Here is a 21177-nt window from a genome sequence, read left to right as displayed (position 1 = left end):
TGATCATAATGGTAAGTCACTTACAAAATTTGAAGACCTATAAGTTTCAGATTTGCGCTCCCAAGGTTAAAAATTTGAATTTTCTACTACATGTAGTTGACTACATTTGATGTAGTCAAATGATCTTTTGAATCTTTTGGCTTTTATTCAAGGCATGTAGTTGACTGTTGCTTACGTAGCCAACTATTTCTCATTTTTTGTGCTTGATGTAGGTGATTGCAAGCTAGGTTGTTGACTGCTCTAAATTGTTCAAGCTCTATGTTTCTATGTAGTCAAATTCTTTTTCAACTGTAGTAGGCTGCTTTTCTTAAATTCATGATAGAAGTAACCAACTACTTCAAACTAGTTGATTGCAGAAAATTTCAGAAACTTATTGTTTCAGTTAATCGACTACTTTTAGCAACATAATTGACTACTTTTAGCAATGTAGTCGATTAGAGATCAACTGCTTTGCTAGATGTTGTCGATTGTAGGTGTGATTTTTTTTTCCAAAGGCAAAGCCTCCTACTAAATTGTCAATTGTTATCCATGTAGTAGACTGTTTCTCTTCTTAGTCAAAATTACCCTTTTCAATTCTACAAAAAATTAACCATGCATGCCATGATTAATTTCATAGGTTCATTGTCATAAATTGTAAAATTTTAAGGAGTGATCTTGAGAACTCAAATCTATCTTCTTCACTTCCAACATTCTTATGTGTTTTCAATCCTAGTTCTTCCTCCTTGATTCCCTCCTTTGTAAAATGTCAAATCAAAGCTGGATTGCTAAGTAGTGTACAATAATGCCTCTAATCAACACTCTCAACACTCAAGTTACAATTGAAGGTGGTGTTGGAGTATGAATATCCCACCTTTGTGGATTTTATCTAATTATATTTGGATCTAAAACACTTAATTCACTCGACCAAATCCAATCCACACTAGTGTATAGGTAAAGTTTTTATTTTTTATGCCCGATTTGTAGCAGATTGTAGGTGAATCATCCTGGCTCATTTGTAACTCTACAAACTCCAAACTCAATTGCTCAATTATGTGTAAGTCTAATTCAGTAATTTTTTTGTTGGGTTTATGAATATTTGAGATATTATAGGATTGAGCCTCTTTTATAATTATTTTGTTATGTAAGAATGTGTCTTTGTTTAAGCATTTATGCATATGAGTATGTATTTTTTATTTTTAGAATTTGTATATTTTAAAGTAATTTTTATTATCATTTTATTTATTCGATTACAAGCATTACTATTTGATAGATAGATTAGATAAATAATATACTCGATAGGATATAAATTTTAATTGGATGAAATGGTATACAGAGTAAGTATTAACTGTATAAAAAATAACTTATTCTATTCATTTATATACCATTTGGATACCGTTTACTCCACATGTTCGAGCTGTCGCATGAGGTGATGAAATTCGTTAGTTTCGTCAATGAGATCTCACCCGAGATGCGTCATAGGAATAGAAAATTACACCAAAAGACGGTGTATGAAAGTGTGGCTCACAGACCGACAAGCCGAGTACACATTTTCTACTGGGGGGAAGTACAGGAGAGGTTGCTGAGCAGATCCACTCTTCTCCGTCTACAAGCAAGACGAAGATGGGGAAAATGCGGTTCATAGATCTAAGATACTGTGCAATCCTACTTCTCTCATTCTGCTTGCTGCGCAGTAATGCCTCCGTCCACGATTATGCTGGCGCTAAATTCGTTACCAAGGGCAACGCTATCGTTCTCCCTGGAGGTAGCGAGGGGCTCTATGCCTCTCCACTGAATCAGAACGAGAGTGACGTCTTAGGAAATGGATATTCTTTTATTCGGTAATCCCTCCGATTTTCCCCTATAGGAAATGATTTTTGTGATAATTGGAAGCTCTAGATCTGTTGCGTGTTATTCGGTCTTTATTCATGGACTAAATTTGGTTAAAGTCAACGCTTTCCATTGTTCTTAAATGTCTATGCCTTTGGACATTTGCTCTGGCAAATGAGCTTTTTTCGGGAAATGCTCATACTGGGCTTTTCTTTCTTATAGATCAAGCGGGTAAGAAGTCCGTTATTCAAATTTGTTTTCGTCTAGGTTTAGTTACTCGAAAATACATAGCATTCCAGGAAACATCAATATTTCTCATGTTATTTTTCAGCAGCAACCATACAGGGGATATTATTTCCCAACAAATCGACGAATATTTCCTTTATTTTTTATTTCTTAAGTTTCATCATTTTCTGTTGTAGCTTCACCTAATGTACGTATCACTTACACTATAGCGCACTTACAGTTCACTACAATATACAATTTCATTAAGCCATTACTCCAAGGGGCTTTACTGTCAACCAAGATTGTTGTTTGCTTTTTAGGTTACCTTGCGCCTGTTTTTGGGCTATGGTAAGGAGAACTAGTTCTAGCGGACCCATTAAGATTGTACTAAATCCCTTGTGTCACACTCATGAAAAGGATTCATTTCAAATATCTTATTTTGTAGTTTGAAAAAGATTTCTTTGTCATTGAAGGCTTTATGTGGATAATGGGAGTCCCATATCATATGCACCATGATGATCATATGCCGGATGGTTGTGCTGTCTCAATGTCTCTTCAATAGGAGAAAAGTGTTGCTATGCAAATATAGTTAGTTTCCCTGATGTATTTTATAATTCTACAAACAGTTATCTTTATCTATCTATCTATCTATCTATCTATCTATCTATATATAATATATATATATATATATATATATATATATATATATATATATATATTGATTTTATTCAATTTCTTGAAGTTAACTGAATAAACTGATTCAAGTGATTCACGTTAGTATTCCTTGAGAATAGACATGCTTGCTGAATAGAGAACATATAACACTTTAGAAATAAACAGCAATGCAACTTGCAAATGCTATAGCAGAATAGAGTAAGAGGATATAACTGTTTTCATGGATATGAATTTCATAGTGATGATATCTATGATGATGGGAGCATCCCCCCCTCAAGGGTGCTGATTTCCGGTGTCCTAAAGTGACTGAACTTTAAAAGGGCACCTTAATTCTAGGAAAAGTGCTTTGCATGAACTTGAACAGATGTTGGCTCTCTTCTTAGATCTTGTGTTAGCTGCGTGTAAACCGATCTATTTTCTGATATTTCCTTTTTCGCTGAATCAAGTTTTGAAAAGATTACATTCACAAGGACAAAGGAAGATGCTAAAGCAAAATCTGGTTTGATTCAAGCTATTATTTTTGAGATAGAAGACCGAGAAACAGTTGGAGGGTCTGCCTACGGTGGTCAGCGAGCTGTTTGCTGCACAGCTGATCTTGCAAAATTGGGTGCTTGTAAACAAGGTCAAATTATCTACCGTCGTTCAGCAAGAAATCCTGAGTGGCCGAAAGTATTTAGTGCATCGTTTAACAGTGATGCTCTTATCACCACCATGGAATCAAAATCGATACAAATTACAAAAACTGGGATGTATAACCTTTATTTCATCAATTGTGATCCAAACCTGAAGGAACTTTCTATCAAGGGGAAGACTGTATGGAAAAACCCAGCTGGCTATCTTCCAGGAAGAATGGCCCCACTTAGGAACTTTTATGGTTTCATGTCTCTTGCTTTTGTGATTCTTGGCATTTTCTGGTTCTCACAGTATGCCCGATTTTGGAGGGAGGTTCTTCAATTACAAAACTGTATAACTTTGGTGATTGCTTTAGGCATGTTTGAGATGGCTTTATGGTACTTTGAGTATACTGAATTCAATACTACTGGAGTAAGGCCAATTGGTATTACCATATGGGCAGTTACATTTGGTGTAGTTAAAAGGACAGTTTCACGCTTGATCATCCTCATGGTTTCTATGGGTTACGGTGTTGTGAGGCCTACTCTTGGCGGTCTCACTTCTAAAGTGGTTATGCTTGGAGCCACTTTCTTTCTAGCATCAGAAGTTCTTGAGCTGGTTGAAAATGTTGGCACAGTGGATGACCTTTCTGGTAGTGCAAGGTTGTTCTTGATTCTCCCAGTGGCACTCCTTGATGCTTTCTTCATCTTGTGGATATTCACATCTCTCTCCAAAACACTAGACAAGCTTCAGGTATCTGTCAGTATTTTTTTGTTTGTATGATATTTTTCCTGTAGATTTCTTAAATGAGATCAGTTCTTTTCTGCTTCTTTACTTCTTTCTCTTCTTTTCAGTACCTTTTTCATTATTTAGATAAGTGAAAGTGATTTTCTCTCTTATAAATGTAATTTTTGTATCTTGATTTGAATGTCTTCATAGAACTTAGTGCTCAATTGTAATTCTTGACAGACAAGGCGGATGATGGCCAAGTTGGACATTTACCGGAAGTTTACAAATGCATTGGCTGTGGCCATTGTAGTCTCTGCCGGTTGGATTATATATGAGGTAAGTTTTTGGCAATGAGCATTGAAATAAAATGTTAGGTCAGTTTAAAATGATGCATTTTGTTGGCTTAGGAGAATGAGGAAAATGCCTATAATATTGTAAATTAATTGATCTGACTCTATTGTAAAATAAATTTTAGTCATGTAACAATATACTATAACTCCATGGATTGAGCTTGTAGCTTCATGATCATTGTTGGCTGGCATCTTTGTGAGGTCTTGGGCTCAAATCATATTGTTGTTTTGGTATCTTTTCATCCACTTTTAAGTTTTTTTCAGCTAAGCTATTTTGTGGCCTTTGTTGATCTACCATTCCAAGTCTACTGAAAAAATGACTTGCTGAATTAGAAAGCTTTTCCAAAGTAACGACCTAAGAATTTTTCTTGACATTAACTTATGTGGGATTATTCTCACTAAGACTCTCCCTTACACCCATCGCTTAACCGATAGAACAGGCCCTGAGATGTGGATGACACAAATGGGTTACAAATTAAATGAAGCACAAACTGGAACCAATAGAATAGATACCCTGCTTTGATACAATGTTAAAGTTGGGTTCATGACTACCTTAAAATGACTAGAAAAGTTAGGAGACCTTGTCCTAACTAATAACCACAGAACCTGACATTAACCTACATGGGTTTATTCCCACAAAACGGAAAAACAACTTTTTGACAGGTCTCTATCATACTAAGCAAAACAGGACATAGATTGGCAAATGTAGGAAGTGTAATTCAAGAAATGAATAAGATACATTTGATAATCTTCTTTGAAACATTAAAAACAAGTTCAACATCGTTTTGAAACTTTTAAGGCACAGAAAATGAATGGAATATGAAATGATCATTCAAAATAATAACAAATGATTAATCACATATAGACAATGGCATCAAACAAAACTTTAATAACAGATTACCTATAACAGATTTGGCTTAAATAATGGACTTAATTTAAAACTATATTTTTTAGTAAGTTAAACTATATACTTAAAATTTTCATTTTAAACATTCTATCAAGGCGACCTATAAAGTATGCTTTTATATGAAGTTCCAACTTTATAAAAATTATCAACAATAAAAAATTTCTTGGCAATAATATCAAACTAAATTTTTGTACTAGATTACCTATAATGGGTTGGGTTTAAACAACAGGCTTCATTTTAAAATATATTTTAGTAAATTAAACTATATACTTGGAAATTTCATTTAAAACATGCTATCAAAGTGACCTAAAATGTATGCTTTCATATAATGTTTCAATTTCAAGTTTTCAATTGAAAGGAAAACATTTCATAAAAATGCGGAAACTTTCTCCAGGCAATTTGAAAGAGTTCCCTAATAAACATTTAGAAAGGTGGTGTTTGGCCCCCTGTTAGTTCACACAGAATTTTCGGAGAGAAGGTTAATTCTTTAAGGAATGTGCTGGTAGTGTGGAAAGTATGGGTGGTATCTACATACAAAGAGAAATTGAATCACCCTGTTGTTGTGTAAACTGAATGAAAATGAAATTCCACTCAAGGAGTTGAAGTTTAACACTCTAATAAAGAGTTTAAGTGAGCTTAGGTGCATAATGTCCTCCTTTATCTTGTTTTCATAGAAAAAAATGTCATCCTTTAAATCAATAATAGATTTGATGATTCTTACCCTGTAATAGACTTTCACTGTCTTTCTTTGAGTGATCTATTCTCCCCTGCATCTGCTACATGCCATGCTTTATATACTATTGCCACTATTTGAGGAGCATCAGAATTGATGGATAAGGGCCAGATTCTCTTGTACAGACCGATCCTAGGAACAGATTGTCAGCTATATTCTCTATGTGCAGTCAAGTATTAAACCGGGGATTGTACCCACTTGTGGACTGAGTGATATCCTGTTGTGCTAAAACAAGTCTTCAACGCCATTGCATTTATTTTACACTTCATTGTCAGTGTTGGTTTTCCTTTATGTAGCCACGGATATAGAAATTACCTAGTGTCTTTTATGCAGCTTTACATCAAGTCAAGGGATGTGTATAATGAAAACTGGCAGAGTGCATGGATTATCCCTGCTTTCTGGCAAGTACTCTCATTTTCTTTACTTTGTGTCATCTGCGCTCTTTGGGCTCCATCTCAGAATGCAATGAGGTGAGTTCTCTAAACTGATACGTGATTCATTTTGTATTAAAAATATTTACTCTACATCCTACTTTGCTTAGATTTTTTGTTCATTGGGCGATATGGTATCAACTAAGTAGTGGATCCTTTACCACTGGAGGCTCTTTTTTCATACCCTATTTCATAAGTTACCTGCCTTTGTCTTATGATAAACACTGAATGCATGGTGGAGAGCTTAAAGCTTTTCTAATCAACTTATGGTTGCTGCTAAAAACTGAAAATTTATGCTGAAAAATTATGTTCAGAAAACATCTTAGAGAATTACAGAATCAGCATTTTCCATCTTTGGCAAAAATTGTAAAGCACTAGTACTGGGGTAAAGAGTACTTTCAACCCATTATAGAGCTGCATCAAACGTGGGACTCTTCTTACTTTTGTTACTTTCAAGTTAGACTAATTTGTACCAGAATATCTCCTGTCTTGAGGACCGTAAGAGTATGTTTTTGTAATATTGCTTTATGAGCTAATTTAATGATTGATTAAAAATTTTGACGGATGGGAATCAGGTGCCCATTACCATTCTTGGCCTCATCCTCTTAGAACTCAGTAAAAAACTCCATGAGTTCTACAATTTATGATCTGAATGTTTAGTTAGTGCATGTGCTGAATATTGTGTGGTCTCAGATATGCCTACTCAGATGATGCAAGTGAGGAGTTCGACAAGGAAGATACCTTGACACTAATAAAGCCATCTACAGTCATTTCATCCAAGGATGTTCGTAGCCCATCTTCCCAGCCAGATGCAAGATTGATGCATGTTAGTGGTGCAGGTGATCTCAATGGGGATACAGAAGAAGACAAGAGAGAATAGTGCAAGTAGCCTGTGCATGTACTTGCCCAAAACTGAAGATGAATCAGCTTCCCCTGATAATCTAGGATGCGGTATAGCCATAGAATCTGAATCTTTGAGGAATAGGTGAAGGGTGGATTTTCTTGTCCATTGTTCTGTTACTTTTCTCTTCTTCCTTTTTTCTATGATTTTTCTGTTGTATGTTTGTTTATCAGTAGCTGCACGTATAGAGAAATTGGAGAACAGAGAATAATGTGTTGTTATTAGTACGAATATTTTTACTTGATAAATGGAGTCAGGGAAAGGCATAGGTGGGAAATGATCACACGAGGGGAATTTGATTTAGGCCCTGTTAGTGCATTCCATTCCCTCCCCGGTTTTTTTTTTTTCTCATTAGATGAGAGGTCTTCTACCACCTCTACTATGCCTTTTTTATCTTTAGATGATAGAGAAGCCTCCATCTCGCCGGGAGGAAGGTGGAGCCCGACATTGCCGGTGGAGAGGGGTTGCCGACCAACACAGTTTTATATGCATCTATTTCTAATTTGTATGTATTTTACAATAAAATTTAACTTAATTTGGGTTTGCATCCCGCTGGTGGAAGGATTGTGGTTGCTACTAATTTAAGAACAAACTACAAGTGTTAGATAACTAAGTTGTCCAATTAGTGAACTGAATCAGTAGCAGTAGCAACTTTGCCTGTAGGAGACGGCTTCAAGATGGAGATGGAAGTCACTATGGTAAGAATTGAATAAGTACAAGCCACGTTCCCTTTTTTTTTTTTTTTATTGGATGGAGGCCTCTAGTTATTTTGGGGTGGACATGAGATCGGATTTTACAGCCCCATTTGACTAGAAAACCCTGAGTTTGGACTTTCTACTTCACCTGTAGGGTATTAGTGAAGGGATTACGTTGACTAATTAGTGAGGGCAAAGATGTAAAATAGGGGGCCAAAAGGACAAGACTGGAATAACTTTTTCAAGAAGTGCATTTCCCTTCTCCTACCTCAAATTAGCTTCCTCTTCCTTCCCCATGGGAAAGTTGTTTCCTAGTAGTTTTCTTGCATAGAAGTTTCTACTTGAGTTAGGTTCAAAACAAGGAGTCTCTCTTTTGTTCCCACTGCGTAAATAATTGCAAATATAAATAGAGAAGCTGAGTAAGGAGGACATGTTCTAAGCCGTAGCTTATTTTTACTTTGCTTCTTGTTTTGCTAATTGCAGAATAAGTTAGGTCTAGAATCTTCCACAAACCACTCTCTCACACTCTTTTGCCCAACACAACCCCTCCTCAATTCAGCCCTTGTTCTCAGTGGAAAAATTGGATTCTGATCCAACATTTAATGGCAGTCATCTGAAGCATAGATAAGGAAAAGGAGGAAGGCACGACTGTTTCTGTGGACCAAGATAAATAACGCTGGAGGTAGTTGGGTTAAAAAACTCAAGTCCAGGAGATATCTGCAACAATGGCAGCAATGATAGCTGGGCTGCACAAGCAGGTGTTTAGGCCCCTTCCCCTCCCAAAGTTGGTGAATTCCATGCATACTCATGCTCTCCCCTCTTCCCTTCCCTTGAATCCCCCTAATTTCTAGCTACCATCCCTACCCATGCCTAGGGGTGGCATCGAGCCGAGCTAAGCTTGAACCTGTAAATGTTTTAGTTTAGCTTGATCTGAAAACTTCGAACTCGTGCTTGAGCTCGAGCCTGAGCCTAAAATTGGAATCGAGTTTGAGTTGGGTTCGAGTTTAATCTACATTTAAAACTATAAAAATTTTATAAAAAATAAATAAAGAGAATATTGTGATGAACTTAGTACCATTCCAAGACTTTGCAATGGAGCACACTAATGTATAATAACCAGCTTAGTAGACCTAGAAGAAAGAGCAAATACCTCCATCAATAATGCTTATTCCATTGACAAACAACAACATTAGATGTTGAGCGACCCAAAAGGCCTGAACTATCGATCATCTTTGAGGTTTGAGGTAAATAAGAGCAACTATCAACCAACTAAAAAGAGAATTAACGAGAGAAATTAGTAAAAAAGTCTATGCAAATGTATCAGCTCATGAGTTAACAAGCTGATGTAGAATTTTAGTAACATCGACTTTTATACTTCGCAAGCGTACGAATCGTTCATGTAATCTAGTAGTAAGCGAGGGTCATATCCACAGGGAGGATTGAATTTCGTGTATTCTTCAGTCAACTAGCCTAACCAAATATGATGAATTAATATGAACTAAACACTAATTATATCCTAAATTATCAAGCAATAATTTAATTAACTATTTGCACAACAGGAAACATCAACTCTGGATTTTACCGTGATTCGTGCCTCTCTCGAGCGCCACGTAACCACGAATCCGAATTCTCAATCCTTGCGTCTAGCCCCTCTCGGGCGCCTAGAGTTAAAGACAGAAATCGGATTAAAATACCAAAATCTAACCTCAATTATAATCTTACCCTAATTAATTAATTTAATCAAATATCAAGAAAACAAATCTTAAATAAACCTTAATTATCAAATCAGATTCAATTAACATTCAAAACCTAAGTTCAAACCATATAAAAAAATCAAATTCAATAATGACGAATTACTCCTCTTCTTCCTCCTCTCGCTCGGGCAGCAACTCGTTCTCACGGGTGCTGCGATTTCCGGAAATTGGTGGCGTCGGGTAGCAATAGTGAGTGGCCGGAGGTAGAGACGACGCCGGCGATGACGGTTAGAAGCCGACGGACGGAGGTAACGTCCGGCGAAGAGCGAAACAGAGCTGACGTTCTCTAACCGGCTCTCTCGAGTCTCGGTTGGAGTCGGAATGGCTCCGGGACTGGTCGGAATATGTAAACGACGCCGGAGGATGGTCAGAAAGAAGAAGTGGCGCCGGAGAAGCCCTCTCGGATCCCCTCCCGGCCTGGAGAGCAAAGAATGGCAGCGTCGAACTCGCCGCGACGGAGACTCTCTCGAGCTCTCCTCGGGTCTGTTCTCGGTTGCCTGATGGTGGTGGACGACGGTGGACGACGGTGGCGAAAGGTCTTGGCCGGCGAAAGGTCTTGGCCGGCGAACAGCGGTGGGGAACTCCTCTCGGGTCCTCCCCTGTTTCCGGTCAAAGTCCTCCCTTTTGGTCTCTACTCCTCTTCTCTTTACGCTCCCTCCTCTTCTTTAAATATGATTTTTCTTATTTTAAAACGATTTGCCCTAGAAATTACCTCCATTTTACTAAGGGCATTTTGGTAAATATCTTCTTCTCCACCCAAATTCTCCTGAAATTTCATAATTGAATCTATAAAAAGCATTTCAGGAAGAAATAAGACTAAAAAATAATGAAATATAATTCAGGAGAAAGAAATATGCAATATCGACAATGATTAATGCCAAATTCAATAAATGCTCATTTCATTTGAAAACTGATAAGTAACCACCTATAACACAATTATAAAGGTTATTCTATTATAATTAACCTAGTTCTCATGTCAGAATATGGCATCTATCACACCCCCAAACCTAAATCTTTGCTAGTCCCTAGCAAAACAACAATCGAACCAAAATTAAGCCTAGGAAAACAAAATGCCACTTTCGTAGGGAGCACGATTGCATTTAGCGTATGCAACAAGCCGTTAAACCCCTACTCTGCAGTAGTGGACGAGTTATGTCTCGTGAGGGTTTGCATGGAATTTACCCACAAAATTCATCTAAATCAATAATATAAAAAGAAAAAAACTGAAGAAAATTTACTCCTCATTAGCATATGACTAACACTTAGTATCGTAAAATATCTGAAATTCATATGAGATCTTGCGAAATATTAAAACCTGTGTAAAAGATAGCCTATTATCAATCCAAATACACTCATTGTTACTCCACCTGAACCAATGTGACCCATAAGCTATTACTTCAACAGAACAAAGAGGCAGCAAATAACAATAAAATCCTGGTCACATCACAATTAAGAGAAAATAGTAAAGTAAGCCCGTTGTCTTACAATCTCACCAAAGAAATATACCAATTTCAATCTTGACTTGTAACTTCTTTCAAATTACAATTCATCATCAAAGTTAAGGAAACTCATTGCTTCCAGATTTAAAACCATTTTTCGCTATTACCAGCGCACTTTTGCTATTACCAGCGTAATTTTTGTTTTTTTTGTTTTCTTCACTGAATACTTTTGGTATTACCACCATTTTGTATTCGTCTTCACTGCACATGCACTTATTTTTAAGTAACCCACTGTTCCGGTGCATGTCCCTGGGTTTGCCCAGGCTGTTTCTGAAGTTATCTGTCTTTTGCAAGCAAGAGCATTTCCATTTGTATTTATACATTACAACAAGGAATTTTACTGAGGTATGAGTTCAAACAGGCATACAAGACTATTCAGACTAACATAGATCAACACTAGATTTACATGTTCTCTTTTGCAACTAAGTTCCAAGTCTAATGCAATAGGAAGCTATCCCACTGAATTCTCATGAATCACAACAAATGATATCGGATTTCTAATAGGCATATTCTACACAAATTTACGAAAATTTTTGAAAAACATTTGAGCAACTTATTTTAACTCTACTAATGTTAACCACATACTAAGAGGAGTAATTTGAAAACCACGAACAAAAATCGAACGAAAATTATTGCTAAGACATAAAAGAGTCGTTCCCCCCCCCCCCCAAACCTAAACCTGACATTGTCCTCAATGGGGAAAAGTTAAAACACTATAACGACTATAAAAAAAAAAAATAATAAAGACCCCCAGGAATGATACATAGTCTCCCTCGAAGAAGGTTTACTCGTATCAGCCGTACCCGTAGGTAATCATCCGTAGATGAAACCGCTATCCCACATCACACTTTGAAGAAATCTCCGTGTGACTGGCCACTGAAGGCAGCAAGAATCACGCGCTGAACACAAGTCCTTAAGTTACTCACCATAAGGTTTTCATTCAATACTTCAAGATCGAACTGGTCAATCCCCTAACGGTTGTTTGAGTACAGACCTCTCAAACTAGGGACCAAAAGTCTGGTCATCGACTATCGGAACCATTTCTGCTCTCAGCCGGTAAGAGAGTATGAATAAACCAAAAAAATAAAATAAAAATAAAAATAAAAATAAAACTGTAATGTACAAAAGGATAGAAACGTGGGGATTGCCCACAATGTGCTAAGTTTATAGTCGTAAGCAAGACTCTGATGCATTCAAGATGAAATGACAGGTTCCTCCAAGAAAATCACCATCACCTCCTCTGGTGTGGGGACATTCTCAAGATACGGTTTGAGCCTCTGACCGTTAACTTTGAAGATCGACCCGTCTCCGTGATTGCGGATCTCAATAGCGCCATGAGGAAACACCTGTGTAACTTCAAATGGACCGGACCACCTGGATCTTAGCTTCCCTGGAAACAAATGCAATCGTGAGTTATAAAGTAAAACATTCTGCCCAACAGTAAAAGACTTGCGAAAAATAGATTTATCATGTAAAAGCTTTGTTCGCTCCTTATACAGTTTGGCATTCTCATAAGCATCATGACGTATCTCTTCCAACTCATTCAATTGCAACTTTCTCTCCTCACCCGCTTGAGTTAAATCAAAATTTAAAGCCTTAATGGCCCAATAAGCTCTATGCTCAAGCTCAACAGGTAGATGACATGCTTTGCCGAATACTAGGCGAAATGGAGACATACCAATAGGAGTCTTATAAGCAGTTCGATAGGCCCATAAGGCATCGTCCAATCGAGTGGACCAATCTTTCCTATCAAAGCGAACCGTCTTCTCCAAAATCCGTTTGATCTCTCTATTAGAGATTTCCACTTGACCACAAGTTTGCGGGTGGTACGGAGTGGACACCCGATGAGTGATGGAATATTTCTTCAATAAGGTCTCAAATGTTCTGTTACAAAAATGAGATCCCCCATCACTGATGATCGCTCTCGGGGTACCAAACCGATTAAAGATATTTTCTTTTAAAAACTTTACCACCACTTTGTGATCATTTGTCTTACATAATATAGCTTCAATCCATTTAGAGACATATTCAACAACAACAAGAATGTATTGATAGCCGAACGAGACAGGAAAAGGACCCATGAAGTCAATACCCCACACATCAAACAATTCAACAATAAGAATGGGGTTAAGAGGCATCATGTTCTTCCTAGACAAACAACCAATTCGTTGGCATTTATCACACACCTGACAAAACTCATGGGCATCTCTAAATAATGAAGGCCAATAGAACCCACATTGCAAGACTTTAGCCGCGGTCTTTCTAGCACCAAAATGTCCACCACATGCGTGGGAATGACAAAATTCAAGAATGTTGGCAAAGTTTTGCTCATGTACACAACGCCTAATGACTTGGTCAGAACACACCTTGAACAAATAAGGGTCATCCCAAAAAAAATGTTTGACTTGGGAAAAGAATTTCAATCTATCTTGTTTACTCCAATAATCAGGAATCTTATGAGTTACAAGATAGTTGACTATGTCAGCAAACCAAGGCAACTGGGATACTTGGAGAAGTTGTTCATCAGGGAAGGAATCATTTAAAGGAAGGAATCCTTCCTGAGGTACTACACATATCCTAGATAGATGATCAGCAACAACATTCTCACAACCCTTCTTATCTCGAATCTCAAGGTCAAATTCTTGCAATTGCAAGATCCATCTAATCAAGCGAGGTTTAGTGTCCTTGATGGATAATAAATACTTCAAAGCAGAATGATCAGTGAACACTATAACCTTTGACCCTAACAGATATGATCTGAATTTGTTTAAGGCAAACACAACAGCTAGCAACTCCTTCTCAGTGGTAGTTTAATTCAATTGAGCATCATGAAGAGTTCGGCTAGCATATTGAATGACACAGGGCATTTTATCTGTCTTTTGCCCCAAAACAGCCCCCAATGCATAGTCAGAGGCATCACACATCAACTCAAAAGGCAAAGACCAAATAGGGGGTTGGACAATGGGTGCAGTGGACAAACATTTCTTCAGTGTCTCATAAGCATGAATACAGGCATCATCAAAGGCAAAAGCAACATCTTGAGCAAGTAAATTCGTCAAAGGACGAGAAATTTTGCTAAAGTCTTTAATGAAACGCCTATAGAACCCAGCATGGCCAAGGAAAGAACGCACTCCCTTCACAGAAGTAGGTGGTGGCAGATTGGTAATTAGGTCAACCTTGGCTTTGTCCACTTCGACACCCCTCTCAGACACTACATGTCCTAACACAATTCCTTCTTTCACCATGAAGTGGCATTTCTCCCAATTCAAGACTAAATTGGACTTAATGCAACGGGACAATACGAGTGAAAGATTGTACAGACATGTATCAAAACTAGAGCCAAACACAGAAAAGTCATCCATAAAGACCTCTAAAAATTCACCAATCATGTCAGAAAAAATACTCATCATGCACCGTTGGAAAGTGGCGGGTGCATTGCATAAACCAAAAGGCATGCGTCTGTAAGCATAGGTGCCAAACGGACACGTGAATGTGGTCTTTTCCTGGTCTTCTGGAGCAATGGGAATTTGATTGTAGCCGGAGTATCCATCTAAGAAGCAATAAAAATTGTGGCCGGCCAATCGCTCTAGTACCTGATCAATGAAAGGTAGTGGGAAGTGATCCTTCCTAGTGACGGAATTAAGTTTTCTATAGTCAATGCAGACACGCCACTTGGTGGTAGTTCTTGTGGGAATCAATTCACCACTCTCATTTTTCATTATTGTTATCCCCCCTTTCTTAGGGACAACTTGAATTGGACTCACCCAGGTGCTATCGGAAATAGGGTAAATGATTCCTGTCACAAGCAACCTAATGACTTCTTCTCTCACAACCTCCAGCATATGGGGATTTAACCTACGTTGCATCTCACGTGAGGCTTTAGTCCCCTCCTCCAAATGAATACGATGCATGCATATGGAGGGGCTAATCCCTTTTAAGGCATCAAGAGTCCACCCCAATGCTTCTCTGTGTGCTTGTAAAACTTCAGTCAATTGTTCCTCCTGCTCAATACTCAAATCAGAGGAAATAATGACTGGTAATGAATTCATGGGTCCCAAGAACGCATACTTCAACGTGGGAGGAAGTGGCTTAAGATCTAGCTTGGAAGTTTCGAGAGGTTTGTCTAAGTCAAGAGGAAGATCCTGTGGATGATCAGTTGTGATAACCTCATAAGCTTCCTCCAACAGAGGTACAGAATTGAGTAAAGAATTAACCTCTCAGAAATATGTTTCCTCATCAAAATAGTCCATGTCTAAAGATGTTATGCAAGACTCAAAAGATTCAAGAGTGGATTCGTTATCAAGCATAACAGTTTCTATATTAAATGCAGGACTCAGATCATCAGACTCAAGTGGGTGGTGCCCGGCATTAAATACATTCAATGAGACCTTAAAATTTCCAAAAGACAACTCCAACTCACCACTTTTACAATGAATGATAGCATTAGATGTGGCTAAGAAGGGACGTCCTAGGATGACAGGAATTTGGTTGGTCACATTGAATACTGGTTCTGTATCAAGAACAATGAAATCAACCGGGAACAAAAATTTGTCCACTTTTATCAAAACATCTTCAACTATTCCTCGTGGTATCTTGACAGAACGGTCAACTAGTTGAAGTGTGATGGGGGTAGGCTTCAATTCCCCCAAACCTAATTGCTGGTACACAAAGAAAGGAAGCAAATTCACACTTGCTCCTAAGTCAAGAAGAGCTCTCTGGATGGTATGTTCACCAATGACACATGAAATTGTGGGACATCCAGGATCTTTAACTTTAGGAGGAGTGTTGTGCTTCAGAATTGAGCTTACATTCTCAGTAAGAAAGACCTTTTTGTTAACATGTTGTTTTCTCTTCTGTGTACAAAGGTCTTTCAAAAATCGGGCATAGGCAGGGACTTGCCTAATAGCATCAAGAAGTGGAATGTTAATGTGAACCTTACTAAACAGTTCCAACGTTTCATGCATGCTATCTCCTTTCCTAGGTGGGCCCGATAACCTCTGCGGATAAGGAGCTAGTGGGACTTGGTTAGGGATCTGCTTGGCTATTGGTGGAGAACTTGGAGGTTCGTCACTCAATGATGTGTCCCCATTGTCATCCTTTGACTCCTTAGACTTAGTGGTCCCTTCCCCATTGTTCAACTCACGACCACTCCTAAGGGTGGTTATGGCTTTTGCTTGCTCATGGTGGGGTTTGTAACTCAACTCACTCTCATGTGTGATTTTGGGGTTAGGAATGGTTTGACTCGGGAGTCTATTTTGTGCTTGTTCACTCATGTGGCTGGCCAACTGACTCACTTGCATTTCAAGTTTGGCAATGGAGGACTGTGTATTCTGCATGAATAATTGAAGTGTATCCTCAAGTGAAGGTGTTTGTGGAATCAATGGTTGTTGGGTGAAGTGTGGGCGCGGAGCTTGGGGTTGAGTAAACCCTGGAGGACCCCCAACCTGTGGGCCCTTGGACCATGAGAAATTTGGGTGCCTAGCCCAACCCGGATTATATGTTTCTGAAAAAGGATCGTTCCGGTTTGGTCTATGAAAATTTTGGACTGCATTCAAGTCCTCAATGAGCTCTGGGTAGGATGAACTAGATGGACACATTTGTGTGGGATGAGATGAACCAGAGCATATGGCACAGACAGTAGATGGGTTAGGAGCAGGTGAACTCTTGGACACCATAAGGGCATCAATTTTTCTAGTCAACCCCTCAATCTTGGCCATGAGCATAGGTGTTTCACTAACCTCGTAGAGACCCCCTCTTTTGGTTTCGTGGGATCTCCTATCAACATTAAATGACGAACCCCATTGCTGAGATTGATCACTCAACGTTTCAAAGAAGTCCCACGCCTCACTAGCACTCTTACCCATCAAACTCCCACCACTCGTTGCATCTGCCATGGATCTAACCTGGGGTGTAAGACCTTGATAAAAGTATTGCACTAAATGCCATTTCTCAAACCCATGATGCGGACACCTAAGGATCAAATCCTTCCATTTCTCCCAAGCCTCATAAAAGTGTTCACCCTCCTGCTGCATAAAGTTGGAGATTTCTCTCCTGAGGGCTGTAGTTCTCTGAATGGGAAAGTACTTGGACAAAAATTTTGTGACTAATGTGTCCCATGAAGTAATGCTGCCCACCTCTAAGGAATTAAGCCAAGACTTGGCCTTATCCTTAAGTGAAAATGGAAAAAGTCTTAACCGGATAGAGTCATCTGAGAAATTCTGGAATTTAAAAGTTGCACAAATATCTAAGAATTCCTTGATGTGGTAATAGGGGTCCTCCTTCTCCAACCCATAGAATGTAGGGAGGAGTTGGATCACACCCGGTTTCAACTCATAACTGGCGGCAGTAGTGGGTGGCAATATAATGCAAGAAGGTGATGTGAAGTGGGATGGGATAGAATAAATCCCTCAGGGCTCTACGGTCACCTGCTGCAGGTAACTGTAATGGTTCGCCATGATTAGCCATGGTAGCTCCTAACTTGACTTCGGGTGTTTTCCTACAAATATGTTCTACCTCTTCAACAAAGGGAGCTAATGGTCCGCCTAGGGAGCGGCGCCCGTGCATAAAAACACAAAAAGAAACAAAATGAACTATCAAATTAAGCTAACAACCTCACTACTAAGAATATGAACTAACTAGAAGAAATAAAAATAATTCCATAAAAAATACCAAACTAAAATTATGAAAGAAGAAAAAAAATAAAAATAAAAATAAAAAAAATAAAATAAAAAAAATAAAATAAAATCTAACCTAAGACTATGGATAACAAAGAAATACGCTTAATACGTGCCTCCCCGGCAACGGCGCCAAAAACTTGATGTAGAATTTTAGTTACATCGACTTTTATACCTCGCAAGTGTACGAATCGTTCATGTAATCTAGTAGTAAGCGAGGGTCATATCCACAGGGAGGATTGAATTTTGTGTATTCTTCAGTCAACTAGCCTAACCAAATATGATGAATTAATATGAACTAAACACTAATTATATCCTAAATTATCAAGCAATAATTTAATTAACTATTTGCACAACAGGAAACATCAACTCTGGATTTTACCGTGATTCGTGCCTCTCTCAAGTGCCATGTAACCACGAATCCGAATTCTCAATCCTTGCGTCTAGCCCCTCTCGGGCGCCTAGAGTTAAAGACAGAAATCGGATTAAAATACCAAAATCTAACCTCAATTATAATCTTACCCTAATTAATTAATTTAATCAAATATCAAGAAAACAAATCTTAAATAAACCTTAATTATCAAATCAGATTCAATTAACATTCAAAACCTAAGTTCAAACCATATAAAAAAATCAAATTCAATAATGACGAATTACTCCCCTTCTTCCTCCTCTCGCTCGGGCAGCAACTCGTTCTCACGGGTGCTGCGATTTCCGGAAATTGGTGGCGTCGGGTAGCAATAGTGAGTGGCCGGAGGTAGAGACGACGCCGGCGACGACGGTTAGAAGCCGACGGACGGAGGTAACGTCCGGCGAAGAGCGAAACAGAGCTGACGTTCTCTAACCGGCTCTCTCGAGTCTCGGTTGGAGTCGGAATGGCTCCGGGACTGGTCGGAATATGTAAACGACGCCGGAGGATGGTCAGAAAGAAGAAGTGGCGCCGGAGAAGCCCTCTCGGATCCCCTCCCGGCCTGGCGAGCAAAGAATGGCAGCGTCGAACTCGCCGCGACGGAGACTCTCTCGAGCTCTCCTCGGGTCTGTTCTCGGTTGCCTGATGGTGGTGGACGACAGTGGACGACGGTGGTGAAAGGTCTTGGCCGGCGAACAGCGGTGGGGAACTCCTCTCGGGTCCTCCCCTGTTTCCGGTCAAAGTCCTCCCTTTTGGTCTCTACTCCTCTTCTCTTTACGCTCCCTCCTCTTCTTTAAATATGATTTTTCTTATTTTAAAACGATTTGCCCTACAAATTACCTCCATTTTACTAAGGGCATTTTGGTAAATATCTTCTTCTCCACCCAAATTCTCCTGAATTTTGAAAATCTCGAGCTTAGCTTGTTATACTTAACAAGCCTTATTTCAAGTTTGAGCTCGAGCTGAGCTCAAGTAAAAATTAAACTGAGCCGAGTTTTTTTGAGCCGAACTTGAACGGTTTGCGAGCCGGTTTGGCTTGGTGTCACCCCTATGGCCATGTCCAATCCAAATCCTCATTTCCCGACACCCATCAATCATACACATCCCTTGTCTTCCCTTGACAATAATTTCACCCAATCTTATTGCCCATCCAAATCTTCCATCCAACGTTCTTTCCCCATCATAGAATACCCTTGACACACTTTGACACAAACAAATCCAAAATACCCTCCCCTATTGTTCCGTTGTCCTTCTCACTCCACCATGCAACTAACCCTCCCTCCGATATGGGAGACGCCCCCCGGTCCAAACTCCCTTTAACCTTGGCTATCCAGATTTAATTGTCCTTATTATAAACCAGGGGAGAATTTGATGAACTGGACCTACAAGGTAGAGTAGTTCTTTACCTTGTATCGCACTAGGAAGGACAAGAAAAAGTACTCCATAGCTTCCTTACCTTGTGAAGGAGAGGTTCTACCGTGGTTCCAAAGGAAGAACAAGTCATGCCTTTTATCTTACCAAGATAGCTTTGATGTCATGCTTACCAAGTTAAAGAAAGTCGATCGATTAAGGCCTACCAAGCTGAATTCAAGAGAGTATTCTATAAACTGAGAGATTATTGTGTGCATTGAGATGATTCCATTCTTCGATTTAAACAAAAGGGATATATTTAGATGAGTCTCTGACAAGTAATGACTTTGATAGTGTTTATTTTGAATTGGTTTTGTGGAGAAGTTATTAGAAAGAAGAAAGATTGTTGGGAGGCAAGTTGAGAAAGACTGGGTACAAGAGGCCATTGACCTCAAGAGTGTCTTGGAGTCCCTGAAATTGAGCTCCCTATATGATAAACCCTATTATAGCATTACTTAGAGGGCAATATAGTTGTTTTATTCAAAGTTCCATAAAATAGAGAACTCCATTCACTAGTTTAGAAGAAAAAGATAAAAATCACTCCCTCTTCATAAATAAAAATTCCTTGGCATGGAAGATGGAGGTGTAGAGCACCTTTCCACCTCTTTGAAGAAGAACCCTCAACCCAACTAACAGCTCACTCCATGCCTACTTGTGTGGTAATACGAAGTTTGACTTAAACAAGGTCGAGATTGTGGATAGACTTTTGACCCTCATTGTTAGTAGGCTTCTATGCATTTCTGGTTGATGGACTATTGGTAGATGTTGATAGTTACAATGTGGGACCCACCATGGTGCACGAGCTAGTGGGACCCACCATGAGGACATGGGACACCAAGAAGAGTCCTTACCCAAGCTAGTACGAGTTAAGGAGTTAAGAAGCACAACCTGAAATGAGTTAGAAGGGACCCACAAAGATAAGGCCACGAGCTGGCCTTCTCCCTTATATTCACGTGATTGAAGAAAGAGTTCTAGTTCAACTCATATTAGTATTCTAGTAGATTATGTTGATAGACTTATCTTAGAGAGTTAGAGTTGGAATGTAATTAGGAGATTGAAAGGTTAATTGTATAAGGAATCTATATCTTCCTCTACTATAAATAGAGGTGTTGTAATTCGGAATTAATCAAGTTACACATTTCCTTTTTGAGTTAATCTCTCTCTCTCTCTCTCTTTGCTTGGCGCACACCCCTTTTCTTCTTTTTTTTTTCTTCTCTCTACCCGAGAGCTCTTCTTCCCTTTTCTTCTTTTTCTTTCTTCTTTCTCTTGCTTGAAATATTGGAAAAGGGATCCTAAATTCAACATGGTATCAGAGCATTAAATTTAGGATCCCTCGTGAAAAGGAATGCTCTAAAGAAGTGATGATC

General features: G+C 38.8%; 1 protein-coding gene and 1 non-coding gene across 2 annotated transcripts; both read left to right on the top strand.

Annotated features, from left to right (window-relative positions):
* Positions 1-1507: 1507 nt before the first annotated feature.
* LOC137956609 (uncharacterized) lies at positions 1508-7652 on the top strand. Its single transcript, XM_068804164.1, has 5 exons — positions 1508-1817; positions 3153-4071; positions 4288-4383; positions 6371-6507; positions 7162-7652. Exons 1-5 carry the CDS (start codon positions 1600-1602, stop codon positions 7346-7348), a joined length of 1557 nt encoding a protein of 518 aa, XP_068660265.1. The 5' UTR covers positions 1508-1599; the 3' UTR covers positions 7349-7652.
* A 9617-nt stretch (positions 7653-17269) lies between these two features.
* Positions 17270-17376, top strand: LOC137957421 (small nucleolar RNA R71). Its single transcript, XR_011113388.1, has one exon. It is a non-coding gene; the product is annotated as a small nucleolar RNA R71 (small nucleolar RNA).
* The last annotated feature ends 3801 nt before the right edge of the window (positions 17377-21177 follow it).

The sequence above is a fragment of the Aristolochia californica genome, unplaced genomic scaffold, assembly GCF_029961685.1.
Source record: "Aristolochia californica isolate CCGP_79_NKW_82.1479 unplaced genomic scaffold, dmAriCali1.0.hap1 SCAF_2, whole genome shotgun sequence".
In the NCBI taxonomy this organism is placed as follows: domain Eukaryota; kingdom Viridiplantae; phylum Streptophyta; class Magnoliopsida; order Piperales; family Aristolochiaceae; genus Aristolochia; species Aristolochia californica.
The sequence above is the reverse complement of the archived record's forward strand: the minus strand, read 5'-3'. Positions and strand labels throughout refer to the sequence as shown.

Coding starts and splice junctions, on each gene's coding strand:
- LOC137956609 (XM_068804164.1), top strand. CDS start 1,600: ATGGGGAAAATGCGGTTCATAGATCTAAGATACTGTGCAATCCTACTT. Junction 4,072..4,287: donor AAACACTAGACAAGCTTCAG/GTATCTGTCAGT, acceptor AATTCTTGACAG/ACAAGGCGGATGATGGCCAA. Junction 6,508..7,161: donor CCATCTCAGAATGCAATGAG/GTGAGTTCTCTA, acceptor GTGTGGTCTCAG/ATATGCCTACTCAGATGATG.